The sequence below is a fragment of the Pristis pectinata genome, chromosome 1 (genome assembly GCF_009764475.1).
Source record: "Pristis pectinata isolate sPriPec2 chromosome 1, sPriPec2.1.pri, whole genome shotgun sequence".
NCBI lineage: Eukaryota > Metazoa > Chordata > Chondrichthyes > Rhinopristiformes > Pristidae > Pristis > Pristis pectinata.
This window is the reverse complement of record NC_067405.1, coordinates 34,157,299-34,170,992: the sequence shown is the minus strand read 5'-3', so window position 1 is coordinate 34,170,992 and position 13,694 is coordinate 34,157,299. Positions and strand designations below refer to the sequence as shown.

The window sequence follows — 13,694 nt, the reverse complement described above, 5'->3', positions numbered from 1 at the left end:
TAGAAAACATTTCAAAGGTAACTTTTACTTTAGGTTTGCAAACTTGGGATAAAGATTTAAAATTACTTCTCTGAGGAATATGCCATACTAAAACTTAATAATCAAGAAGTGCACAAAATTAATTATTCTTACATGACAATAAATTACATTTTACTTAAAAACATACAAATCTTCTGAGATGATTTTAAATACCAACTTCAGTATCGTAGTGCCAACTAAATCCAATATCTGCACTTACTCACAAAGAATCAACAATACTTGCAATTGATTCATTCTTCTTAATATAGTTTGATAAAATACGAAAGCCATTTGTATTTTTTTTAAATTAAATTTTAATTGCAGCGTGGTAACAGGCCCTTTCTGCCCAACGAGTCCGCGCCGCCCATTTTAAACCCCAAATTAACCTACCTGTACGTCTTTAGAATGTGGGAGGAAACCCACACAGACACGGGAGAACGTACAAACTCCTTACAGACAGTGATGGGAAACTTTGAACATCCCATCAAGTTTATAGTATAGATAGTTATTACCACTTGAATAATTCCAGAATGAGTGAGTTGCATATTCAGAAAACAAAAATAACCCTTAAAACCCAAATACATACCACATGTTTTCTCATCGCTATTATCTGAACAATCATCCACTTGGTTGCACACCTTGGCACTTTCAATACAAGCTCCATTGTTGCATTCAAAATGTTGTGGAGGACATGTTGGCTCAGAGGTCAGACACTGATGTTCAATCTCATCAGATCCATCTCCACAATCATTACCACCATCACAGACCCATAACTGTGAAATGCAGCGACCATTCTGACAGGTAAACTGGTGCTGGGCACAAGACTGGTAAGAACATCCTCGCTCATCACTAGCATCTCCACAGTCATTCCTATGGTCGCACCTGTGGTCAAAGGCAAACAATGACCTTTGAAAATATCACTCTTATCCCTCAGTAATCAAGGTGATGGTGCTAAATTATATTTGATTAGAACTAGCCTGCATCATTAAGTGTGTGCATTTGTATATTGTTCTTTTAATGAATCCCTTCTATAACATTTAACTTTGCTGCAGTGCAACAGACCTTCTGGATTGAAATGAGTCAAATGAGGGTAGAGGCACTTGTGATTTCCAATCTGGAATGCATTGTTTAATTCTGAGCATCTAATCATCTAATGGATACTAAAAGTACTGAAACTATTTATAAACTTCTACTCATGACTTGGCTGAAGGAACAGAGGGTATTGTAGCCAAATTTGCTAATGATACAAAGACAGGTGCAAGAACAAGTTACTGGGACACAGAGTCTGCAGGGAGCTATAGATCAGTTAAGTGAGTGCAGAAAAATTTAATACTGGGGAAGATTTAAGGTGATCCATTTTGGCAGGATGAACAAAAAAAAACAGAATGTTGTTTAAATTGAGAAAGACCACAGAATACCGCTGTACAGAGGGATCTGGGTGGCCCTTGTAAATGAAATAGAGGAAGTTGTTCTTCTTAGATGCTCCCTTGGGATTGAATACAATTTGCTTCCACTTCAGTTTTGTAGGTTCCAAAGTGACTGATGAGGCAATTATGGGAACTGCAGATTTTACCACGGGTGGGGCAGGAGGTGCTTGATTGGGTGAGTGGGTGGATAGGTTGGCTTTATGCTGGGCTTCTGTGCACTCCCAACACATGATCTTGAGGTTCTCATTGCCATCCAGAATGTTGTATCTCCACTTTGACCAGGCATGGGGCAGGGTATCTAAGGGGACCTTTATTGTCAGAAGGTGATGTTGTACAGTGGGGGAAGAGGATCTTTGATTTGTGGAAGTTAAATGTAAGACCCATCCTCTCATTGGCTTCAATAATGACTTGCAACTCAGCCGCTGAATAACCATACAATCAAACATCATCTGTATACTGCACTTTGGCTATGGAAAATTAGCATGCAGCCTGAGCAAGTAATTAGGAAGGCAAATGGACATTGACTCTTATTGCAAAGAAGATGGAGTATAAAAGTCAGGAAGAACTGCTGCACCGTACAAGGTATTGGTGAGACCCTACCTGGAGTACTCCATATAGTTTTATTAATGGAGGGATCTACTTGCACTGGAGATAGTTCAGAGAAGATTTAGTGTTATGATTCCTGGGAAGAAGAGATTATATGATGAATTCTGAGAAGCAAATGCTGAGAGAATGGTTCCCCTTATGGGGGGAATCTAAAAGTAGGGGGCCTAGCTTCAGAATAAGGGTCATCCATTTTAGATGGGGATGAGGATGAAGTTTTCTCTCTCAGTGTGTCATAATTCTTTTGATTTCTTGAGCAGAAATTTGGAAGCTAATGACTGAATACATTCAAGGCTGAGGTTAACAGATTTTTGATTTAAAAGCATCTCAGGAGTTATGGGAAACAGACGGGAAAGTGAAGCTTGAGTAACAAAATAAGATCAGCTATGGCCTTATTCACTGGCTCAAGGGGTCATAGTGCCTGCTCCTATTTCTTATATGCTTATGAAAGGATGTTTCATTCTAAAACTTTCACTTGGTTGTGAAATACAAATACTTGGCAGGCATGCTTGCATTTTTTCCCCCAATCTGTTTGACCTTTCGAGAAATGAGCCAATTAAGAAAGGCTGGAAACAAGAATGTAAAGTCTAGAATTCAGATGTCTAGAATCCAAAGCCCCACTCTTTTTTTGGAGTTCAAAATTTTGACAGCCATTCTGTTAAGTACCTACTTGTTACCTGTTTTATTGAAAGGGCAAATACTTTGCATGCACTGCATGTCTGAGAGATGGTGTTGGTATAATAAAGCTATGGAATAATTACAAATGCAAAACAAAAGTGACCGGAAAAAGAAAGCAAATACGAGGCTTAATGTTATCCTCCTAATCCTGGCACTAATCTTTTCTGTTGGCACACAATATTCTTTTAATCAGATTAAAACTTCAGAGGAAGTAGGATTAGGGAATACACGTGTTACCATAAATCACTCCAACAGAATCTGTAAAACTTTCTTTTAAGGGCAAGCCCTACCTTTAATCCACCTGTAGATAAATGATAAATTGAAAAGGAATGACATACAAAATAAAAATAAAATCCAGTTAACTAGTTGATTTGAATAATCTTTATGCCACAAGTCATCAATTTTGAAAAAAATAATTATAAACCAAAGGAAGATTTTCATGTCATTACAACCATTTATTTCTCCCCACTATGTTTCAAAATACTTTGGTCTTCCCTAAACCTACTCAGATAAATTACACAGCATTAAAAGGTTCTTTGACAGCAACAAACCTGTATGAACTCCTGACACACAAGCCATTATCACATGCAAATTCTGTCCCCGGGCAGGATCTTCTTGTGCAATTCTGATCTTCATCTAAAGCATCAGAACAGTCAGAATCTCCATCACAGACCCATGCCCAAGGGATGCACCTTCTTTGTGGAGGATGGCTGTTCACACATGTAAAATCTGTACCAGAACAATTACGGCTTGCTGAAACAAAACATGCTGTAATTAATGATTGGTTAGATGTGGTTTTACTATATCATCAATTTTAATACTGCATTGCAGGAGTTTCAGACACCAGTACTGTAATTAGGAAATTGTAATAAATGGATTAAGGTGCAATTCCTTTGCAATGATCATGAACATAAGTAACAAGGCTGCTAGTAGGACCACTGCAAACTAGTTTGCCAGTCTCGCTGCTTATACAAACTGTGGATGTGGTAGCTCCTGCTGATCCTAAGTAACAGCATGTGGATGATTTTGTTAGTAACATGTAGGGGAAGCAGAAGGCAAATCGGGAAGTGTGTGAGTGAAGGCCATTGACACACTATGGATTCAGTGTGAACTCCTATTTTTCCCAGTTCTATTATGAGCTAAGACAAAAGCTAATCATTTGTTGGGATCCCTACAGCACTCTTTAAAAATCATTGCTTTTATCACATATACCTGAAAAAAAGAAATTATACTTGCACTCACTTTGCTCTGAGGATTTGTTGCCAAGAGCAGGTGCAGGATTGGAATCGATGTTGAAAGGTGTCATTGCAGCATTCCATAGAGGTGTGTCACTGATAGTGCTATTGTGCTGCCAGCCTGGCACGAACCCCTGCCTTTGCTGCTGCTGTGCTGAGAACCTGGTTGAGAGTTCAGCCTTTCACTGGCACTCCCTCAGCAATGAAACAGTGAAAGTAATTTCACTGTGCACAGGCTCTGTGTAAAGGCTGATGCTCAGCAGACTGGGGGGAGCAGTGCGGCCACTCATCACAGCCAAGCTTGTTACTGTAGAGAGATCTCTGGGGTGGAGAGAGCTGTGCAGCCAAACAACAGCCGTTTCCATCACATCTAAGAGGAGGTGATGAGAGAGACCATAGGGTCTAGCTGGTCTGCCAGCACACAGAAAAAAGCTGTTGTTGATTGCCAGCAATGGCCTGAGTCCCACATCTCAGCACTGAGCAGCTGCACCCTCCACCCTTGCCCACACAACATCAGGCCTCATAGGCAGCTGCTGCACATTGCCTCAATGGCACACTCCACAATACACTGTGCGACAACGAGATCATTGCTTCATTGCTGTAAGAGGACCAGCACAGGGCAGGAGTTTGCACCAGGTTCCCAACACAGTAGTGAGTATCCTCCGCAGACTTCTTTTTTAAAGTACAGGAGGTTATTAACCCCATGGAGAGGCCCTAAATAATATGCTGCACAGCACACTTCTGTCGGATTAATGACTAGAAGATGAAGGAACTGATTAATCACAAACATAACGCATTCCTGGATGGGAAATTCTACCATCCTTCAAGGTATAAGAAAGCTCTATCGGCAGCTGAAAGCAGAAGTCCAGGAAAAAAAATCTGTGATCTGAAGATGTTGTTGGGTGGAAAGAGCAGGTGACACAGAAACTCACTGACAGCCATGACATGTGTAAGGTCTTCAGTCAAGGTCTTCTGTACCCCAACACGCAAGGCCCCATCCCAATGACAGCCAAGAAGAGAGGTGGAGGATGGAGAGGCAGGCAACACCCAATGGAATAAATACTTTAAAGGCTTCATCAACTGCGACACTGTTCTTGACATGAGTGCTCTTGTCTCCATCTCACAGCAGCCTTTAGGTTCAGCTTTGCCATCACTTCTAACAAACAAGAGGTCACATGCCAACTGAAACAAAAGGTGTCAGGAGCACACTGTAGCCCTGATAAATTTCTAAAACTCAGCAACAAAGAGTTCAATCAGAAATATGCAATCTGATCGACCATATCTCGGAAAAGGAAGATACCCATGAGACCTCAGAGATGCCATTATTGTAAACAACTTCAAGAAAGAAGTTGTCAGTCTGCAGAAACTAGAGGGGTCTCCCTGACATCTCTCAAAGGAAACTCAAACACCTCCTGCCAATGGCCATCCAGCTGCACCCCAAACTGCAGTGTGGATTCTGTCTATCTTGAGGCATAGTGGATTGCACAACAACTCTAAGAGAAATGCAGGGAGCAGGGCTGATCACTACACATGGCCTTTGTCAATCTTTGACTCCATTAACTGGGAGACACTCTGAAACATTCTTCTCAAATTTAGTTGCCCATAGAAATTCATTTCTATCTTACTTTTGCTTCATGGTGGCATGCAAGCCACCAACAGGTCTGTGACAGGGCCAATCTCAGTGAAGAATGGTGTCAAACAAGGCTACAGCATTCCCACACATTTTTCAATCTTTCTCACTGCAATACTGCATGTGACATCCAACAAACCTCCCGCAGGAGTGGAGCTAATTTTTACAACTAATGAGAAATTGATGGTGACTGCACTCTAGAACCAAGGTCACCTGAACCTTAGTTGTTGAACTGCAGTATGCATCTGTGCATGCTCAGATGCTGATCTCCAAGACATCAGTTTTGTATGAGGGCTTTATTTACTCCTGTCAAAAAAGCAAAGCATTATCTGGTTTTTGGGTCATGATTTTTCACTTAACTAAGGGTAGAAATTTGCATAAATATAACAATTTTCAAGATGCTTTTTATCAGCTGGTGACCAGTTGTCTTAGTAGCAATTACCAAGGCTCAGAATTAGGTATCCCCAGCCATCTCTATTCTTGGTGTAAATAATCATAGCAACAGTCTCCCAGTGGTGACAATAGCATATATGTGTGCCAGTCATATCCTTGGCAATATCATGAAAGTACTACATTGCTTTTGCACTGGCTATGTGTGGTTTACCAGTTGATCAACATGGGATACGTGGGAGAGAAATGTACCTACATTACACTACTTAGCTCCACTTGCAATATAAAATGAAACAAAACAAAATATCCCTTTCAACTATTCTGCTCAAGTCTAATTTCAGAAAAATGCAAATCTAAAAACTGTAGGCACTGGAAATCTGAAATAAAAATGCAAAATGCTAGAAACATTTAGCAGGAAAAATTCATTTGATTGGTTATTTTGTGTAAGTGAGGGGTTTATTATTTAATCAAAATTGATAAGTTATAGATATCTCATCCAGAAAGAATAATGAGAAAAAGTTTGCTGATAGTTTGTAGATTAATGGAGTGAAATTATTCTGTTGGCAACACCTACCGCAGTTATGTCTTTGATCTTCATCACTCATGTCCCCACAGTCATTATCACCATCACATATCCAAGAGGAAGGGATACATCTGCCATCATCACATTTGAACTGCTGGTCTGAACAAGTTACCTTTTCAGGAGCTATAAAAACATTGCAAAAATGACAAAAAAACTTACACTGTCTTTGAAATGAGAATAAATCAGACATTAACATTTATTGGAACATTTTCTGGTACTGCTGAAGTAAAATGAAATGGGCAGTGAGTGTGGAAAATGTAAATTCAACACATTCCTCATTGAAAAAACATTGAATGCCTCTCTATGTCAACATAAAGGATTTTCATGTGTATGATTTCAAAAGACACTCAAACATAGCTTTATTGGAAAGTATGTTTGAGTATCTTTTGAAATCGTACACACAGAATGAGAAAATAAAAAGGGTACAAAATCAAGTAACAGCAAATAGTTCAATGTTTCAAGTTATGAATCATACTTACTACAAGTAACTGGTTCATCAGACCCATCAGCACAATCCATTCCTCCATCACAGTACCAATGTCCTGGAATACAGCGTCCAGATGTGCAGCGGAATTCATTCTCTGCGCAAGTTCCAGTAGCTAAAAGAAAAGCAAGAGGTTCAAACTTACATCAACAAAGTAGAAACTCTTAAGTAGAAGCAGAACCCAGTGGATGCTGGAAATCTGAATCAGAAAATGCCGGAAGATCAGGCAGCATCTGTGTAGAAATAAATAGCACTGTTACATAGAACAGAAGATTGTGAGAAGTGATGGCTTGTGAAATGGCTATCACACTGACCAATTTGATTGTTATATAAGCATTTGGTAATCAAAAATAGGGGCATCTAGTCATCATATTTGGAGAAACTTACTTAACTGTCACTTAGGACTGGTGGAATCTCAGCTTTACAAAACTATTTGATGGGATACAAAAATGATAAAGGGACATTTTTTCCAGCTTGCTGCTCTTCAGATTAGTAGAGCATAAAGAAGTACACCCAGAAACTTACATCCTTAACATGATAGTATTCACCATATATAGAAAACTATTTTTCCTACTAGTACCCAAGTCTGCTCTATGAAAGAAAAGCTTCATTCCACTGTGCCTTTCCCATATGCGTTTCTTCCCTCAAAATATTTTTCAATTGCCTACAAATACAATAGTATCCACTCAGATATGCCAAAAATGCCACAGATTCTCTTAGAGCATTCCATGTCATAAAATATTTTATAAACTTTCCCTTTGTTCTTTTGGTAATGTAAACTTGGTCATCATTGTAACTCACTGACTTATTTTATCACCACTCGCAAATCTCACTGCCATATGCCATATTGGGTAAGACAGAATCTGTCAATGTAGTGCTCTTTGTTTTATGTGCTACACAGGGAAAACAAAAAAAAACAAATTCATTTATCCAAAGACTTACTTCCTTCTACATTATGGTAAATTAATTCTACTGCCTACAACTGTCTTGCAAAAACTTGCAACATGGCAAAAGGTTTGAATGAATTTAACAGGAACGGGCTGAGAAATTGTAGCACACCTCAAATGTGCACTTGGTTTAGTGTGAAGCCCTTAAGCTCAGTTATTCTATTGTATCTTGATTGTTATACACTAGGCCTTTCACAACTAAACTCACACAGAGTCCTTTCCCAGAAGTAAGTTGAAGAGATGACTGGGATTGGGGTGATGGCATTCAAGGAAGTGATAAAGTGGGAGATAGTCAAAGAAGTATTACATCTGGACAGTAAAGACACCTACGTTAGACTATTGTTTATTGACTACAGCTCTGCCTTCAATACTATAATCTCAAGCAAACTTGTCACCAAACTCTGAGAGCTAGGACTCAACACCTCCCTCTGTAACTGGATCCTTGACTTTCTAACCAACAGACCGCAATTAGTGAGGATAGGCAGCAATACCTCTGGCACGACTACTCTCAACACTGGTGCCCCCACAAGGCCGTGTCCTCAGCCCTCTACTCTACTCCCTATACACTCATGACTGTGTGGCCAGATTCTGCTCTAACTCCATCTACAAGTTTGCAGATGATACCACCGTTGTAGGCCGTATCTCAGACAGCGATGAGTTGGAGTACAGGAAGGAGATAGAGAGCTTAGTGGAATGGTGTCATGACAACAACCTTTCCCTCAATGTCGAAATAAAAGAGCTGGTCATTGACTTCAGGAAAGGGAGCGGTGTACATGCACCTGTCTACATCAACAGTGCTGAGGTCGAGAGGGTTGAGAGCTTCAAGTTCCTTGGAGCAAACATCACCAACAGACTGTCCTGGTCAAATCACGTAGATGCCACGTCCAAGAAAGCTCACCAGCGCCTCTACTTCCTCAGGAGGCTAAAGAAATTCGGTTTGTCCCCTTTGACACTCAGCAAATTTTATCGATGCACCATAAAAAGCATCCTATCTGGATGCATCACGGCTTGGTACGGCAACTGCTCTGCCCAGGACTGCAAGAAACTGCAGAGAGCTGTGGACACAGCCCAGCGCGTCACCGACACCAGCCTCCCCTCCTTGGACCCTGTCTTTACCTCTCGCTGCCTTGGTGAAGCAGCCAGCATAATCAAAGACCCCACCCACCCAGGTCATTCTCTCTTCTCTCCTCTCCCATCGGGTAGAAGATACAGGAGCCTGAGGACACATATCACCAGATTTAAGGACAGCTTTTACCCCACTGTGATAAGACTATTGAACGGTTCCATTATATGATGAGATGGACTCTGACCTAACAGTCTACCTTGTTGTGACCTTGCACCTTATTGTACTGCATTTTCTCTGTAGCTGTGACACTTTACTCTGCACTGTTATTGTTTTTACCTGTACTACATTAATGCACTCTGTACTAACTCAATATAACTGCGCTGTGTAATGAATTGACCTGTACGATCGGTATGCAAGATAAGTTTTTCACTGTACCTCGGTACAAGTGACAATAATAAAATAATACGAATATTAAGGGGGAGATGTTTGGGAAATTTATCCAGGGTTGAGACTTAATACAAGTCACCATAATGCTAGTTCATTGAAAGATTGCTCCAAGCTTTGAGCCAACATTCCCAGCACAAATTACATTGTGTATATCCCTATATTTGAAGGTTATACAAGGCACATACCGCAGTGGGTAGAGCTCTCATCGCTCATGTCTCCACAATCATCATCTCCGTCACAAAGGTAAGTGCGAAGAATACAAATGTTTGTTGTTTCACATTTTGCGTATCCAGGCTGGCAGGTCCGATGAGCTACAGGGTATAAAAGTGAGAAATAAATAATTTAGTGAAATATTTTTTTAAAACATTATAACAGACACGCTGGAGTTTGGTACAAAATAATTTTCATAATTTAAATCCTGAGTGATATTAATTTCATATGAGAAATCTGTGTCAAAAAATTAGTTTTGTGTTTTGTTTATTCTACAGATTTAGTAGAAAGTACCAAATAGAAGCTGAAGGTAAAGTCTATGATAATCCATCCTGACCATAGATTGTAGAAGTGGAAACATTTATTTTCTTTACATATGAACTTCATTGTTCTCAGTGATTCATTGATTACCCCAGTTTTCCAAATGTCTTATTATATTGCCAGAAATGAATGTGAATGGTAGATGTTAAGACAGTGATCAAATAGAAAAGAGTGCAGTTCAGTAAACAGATGCTCACAAGTCTAGAAATCAACATACAGTATAGTAATGTCAACACATGTACAATGTGTATGTGCTGCTGTTTCTTCATTGAAATTGTGACAAAGAAAGCTGTGCAGGTCAGGTACCATGTGCTTTCCCCCCTCCTCCCCCTTTTACTGAATCCAATCTACACAACTTGAGCTAAGAGTTAAGTTGGAGGTGGCATGTCCTCTACAACAGGGGTGCCAGGAGTGAACAGAGATGAAAATAATGGGAAGTTTGCAGCCTGGAGTGACTCACCACACACCTGGGAACATTACAGCAAGAAATGTCTTGAAATGTCATGGTTATTGCTTTGAAACATGGAACTGTCCGACACAAGTGCAGTGCAGCCTTGAAAGAGACACAGCTGCACCATACAGACCTCTACTCACCCTCATAGATACTTATCCCAGTGGGCAGTCATTTCTCCAGCTGCCCTTTCAGATTCCTCACTGCCTCAGCCTTCTTACACTCACATGTGCACACATACACACACACAAGTCATAACTTAAACTGACAGCCATTTCACCAGTAATATTCTTGTACTCCTCACTGCCTTACTCCTTCTCACTGGCTTGCACCAAATCACTTTGTCACTACAACTCTGGATTTATTACATTCTATTATATATTCAATGTTGCTTAATTCAAATATCAGATGACCCAATTATGTTGAACATTAAATCGAGTTTTCTCTATATTAATTAAACAGAGCATAATGCAAAAAAGGCACAAAAACTGAATTTGAATTAGTGACACAAGTATTGATGAAGGCCAATATAATTTATATTTCACTGTGTTTACTTTCTACAATGTGTAAATCTTTCAAATTTAAACTATAAATCCTTACTTTAGCATATTTATGAAAATTCATTGAATGATTTATGAATTCTCAAACAAAAACATGTATTTTCCCCCAGTGAAGCTGAAGGGCTGCATTGTACTTACGGCAGCTTCTCTCATCTGAAGTTCCATTATCGTGGCAGTCATTCACCCCATTGCAAACAGAGCTGATTCTGATACATCTTCCATTATTACAAGAGAATTCAGAACTGGGTTCACATGTATGGAACAAGCAGCCGGCTTCATCGCTATTATCCCCACAATCATTATAATGGTCACAGCGATACCTATATGGCGTGCACCTGCCATTAGCACAAGTGAAAGCAGTTGCTGGACAGGTATGGAAAGCTGGTTTAAAGAAAGAGAAAAGAATAGTTAACCATACAATACAAAACATTATTTATGTTGTAACAACTTATTACTAAATGAGAAATAGAAGACGATGTGTTATTTTCCAAATAAGCAAATGTAAATCAAGTATGCTTCATATTTTGTTTACATTTGGCAAATCATATTTCAATTTTCCAATTCCTTCTTGGAATGTCTTCTTCCATTTCCTGAACATGGTTTTGCATAACAGTAATTGTATCCACAAAATGAATGTCAAATTAATTTGTATTTCCAGTAGTATTAAATGGATGAGGAACCTTGGCCAGGGCATTCCCAGAAATCCCTGTTATTCGTCAGTCTATTATGGGATCGCTTACCTGCAGAGACTGATAGGGTCTTGGAGTATAAACAACTCACTCACAACACAGTTTTTTGATCAATACAGTTCTTTATCAGTACTGGATTGAAACATTAGTTTAGATTATGTCCTCAGGTCTTCAAGGGAAGGTTGAACCTACAATCAGGGACTTGAGTACTATTAACTGATCTAAATTGATACTGTGGGATGTTTATTTCATGATATCTTTCAAGTTCTACCCTCAATAAATATTTACACCTATTATTTTTAAAGATAACGAAAGCTCTGCAACCTTATAATTAAAAGGCTTGTTTAAATTAAATACTATTTATTAGAAGATTGCATAATAGATAATGTTCTTTCCCATGTGGACTGCATGAATATTGGAATAGAAGTAGTTATTTCACTATTATTCTTCCTTTGCCATACTTTCCTTGTTTTTTTTTCCATTTTTGCTTCACACTAATCTCTTAGTATATCACAGGGGTGCTAGTTTCCTCCCACACCCCAAAGACATGTGGGTTGGTAGGTTAAGCGGCTACAGTAAATTGCTTCTAGTGTGTAGGTGACTGGTAGAATCTGGTGGGGACATGATAAGAAAAAAACAGAATTAATGTAGGATTCGTGTAAAATGGGTGGTTGATGCTTGGCACAGACTCTGTGGGCTGAAAGGCCTGTTTCCTTGCTGTCTCTCCATGACTGTATTCCACTTCAGCTGAAAGGGAAAGTTGTCTCTGCAAGACTCCTATCAAGGGGTCCTTTTATATTCACCATCTTCTTTCAAATTAATAGATGTTGTTATCCAAAGAGATTAAGGGATATGTTGAAAGGATAAATATATGGAGTTAGATCAAGGATCTGCTGTCATGTCACTGAATGCTGAAATAGGCTTAAGGGGCTAAATGGCCCATTCCTGTTCCTTCTGTTCCGAAGTTTTAAAATCTTGCACAGGGTCTGGCAGCCAGGTGACTTAAATGAAAGTTGATCAGTGGAAATAAAATGTGTTTCACAATATTATTTTCTGCCACTATAAATGCACTAAGTTTTAAAAACTGAAATTTAGACCGTTAGTGTGTTTTTACTGTAGAGAAATAAGTTACAGATCTGCAGAGTACTCCATCTTAACCATACTGGGAATGGATGAGGAGCGAGTGAAAATACAAAGCCTCACAAATACAAATAACAACAGCTTCTGTTCAGCTGGGAGCTGGCACGGATTTGGAAGGCTGAATGGTCTCCTTCTGTGGCTTAATAAGTGAAATAACCATGGCCCAGGTGTCCACAGACAGTCTTTAGCTGATAAATGTAGTACATTAAAATCATGTTATTCAGATCTCCACTCACTACATGATTTAGGCAGGAATGATATTTTACGAGTCCCAATTACACCACCTATTACCAGAAGCTTAAATCTAATCCCTACGAATGTCTCCAACTTCTTCAGCCTACTGCACTCCATGATCTTAAAACTTCAATAGATTTTGCAGATAGTCATCTGGAGCTTACCACAAACTCTTTCTGTTTCATCACTCTGATCTCCACAGTCATTATCAGTATCACATTTCCACCTCTCTAGAATACAACGACCATTCAAGCAAGTGAAGTAGCCAGTTCCACATGCAGCAGTATCAGAGGAAACACAATCTTTATTGTCATTAACCAGGCGCCAATTACCATGGGCAGGGCACTGGCATTCTGGACCATGGGGCCCTAAAGTACAATTACAATACACAAGTTAGTACTCACATTCAAACAATCTTCCCATGTAGAATTCAATTAGCTTATTATCTTTGTTTTATATGTGACCAATCATGCTTTTTAAATTATATATAGCTATTTGATGTGGTAAATACAAATAAAGTTTTTCGTTTTGCAGTGAAATCCAGAGTAAATGATGAACTCGAAACAGGGTGGTGACGAAAG

General features: G+C 39.3%; 1 protein-coding gene across 2 annotated transcripts in view; it reads right to left on the bottom strand.

The window, feature by feature from the left end:
- Positions 1-13,694, bottom strand: part of lrp2a (low density lipoprotein receptor-related protein 2a) — a 178,774-nt gene that overhangs the window by 79,126 nt on the left and 85,954 nt on the right. For both annotated transcript variants that reach the window (XM_052027503.1, XM_052027511.1), the window contains exons 37-43: positions 13,278-13,481; positions 11,189-11,431; positions 9,694-9,819; positions 7,044-7,163; positions 6,556-6,687; positions 3,278-3,479; positions 605-900 (exon numbers count right to left, since the gene is read on the bottom strand). In XM_052027503.1, coding sequence (XP_051883463.1) covers positions 605-900; positions 3,278-3,479; positions 6,556-6,687; positions 7,044-7,163; positions 9,694-9,819; positions 11,189-11,431; positions 13,278-13,481 — 1,323 coding nt within the window. The remainder of the gene's footprint in view (positions 1-604; positions 901-3,277; positions 3,480-6,555; positions 6,688-7,043; positions 7,164-9,693; positions 9,820-11,188; positions 11,432-13,277; positions 13,482-13,694) is intronic.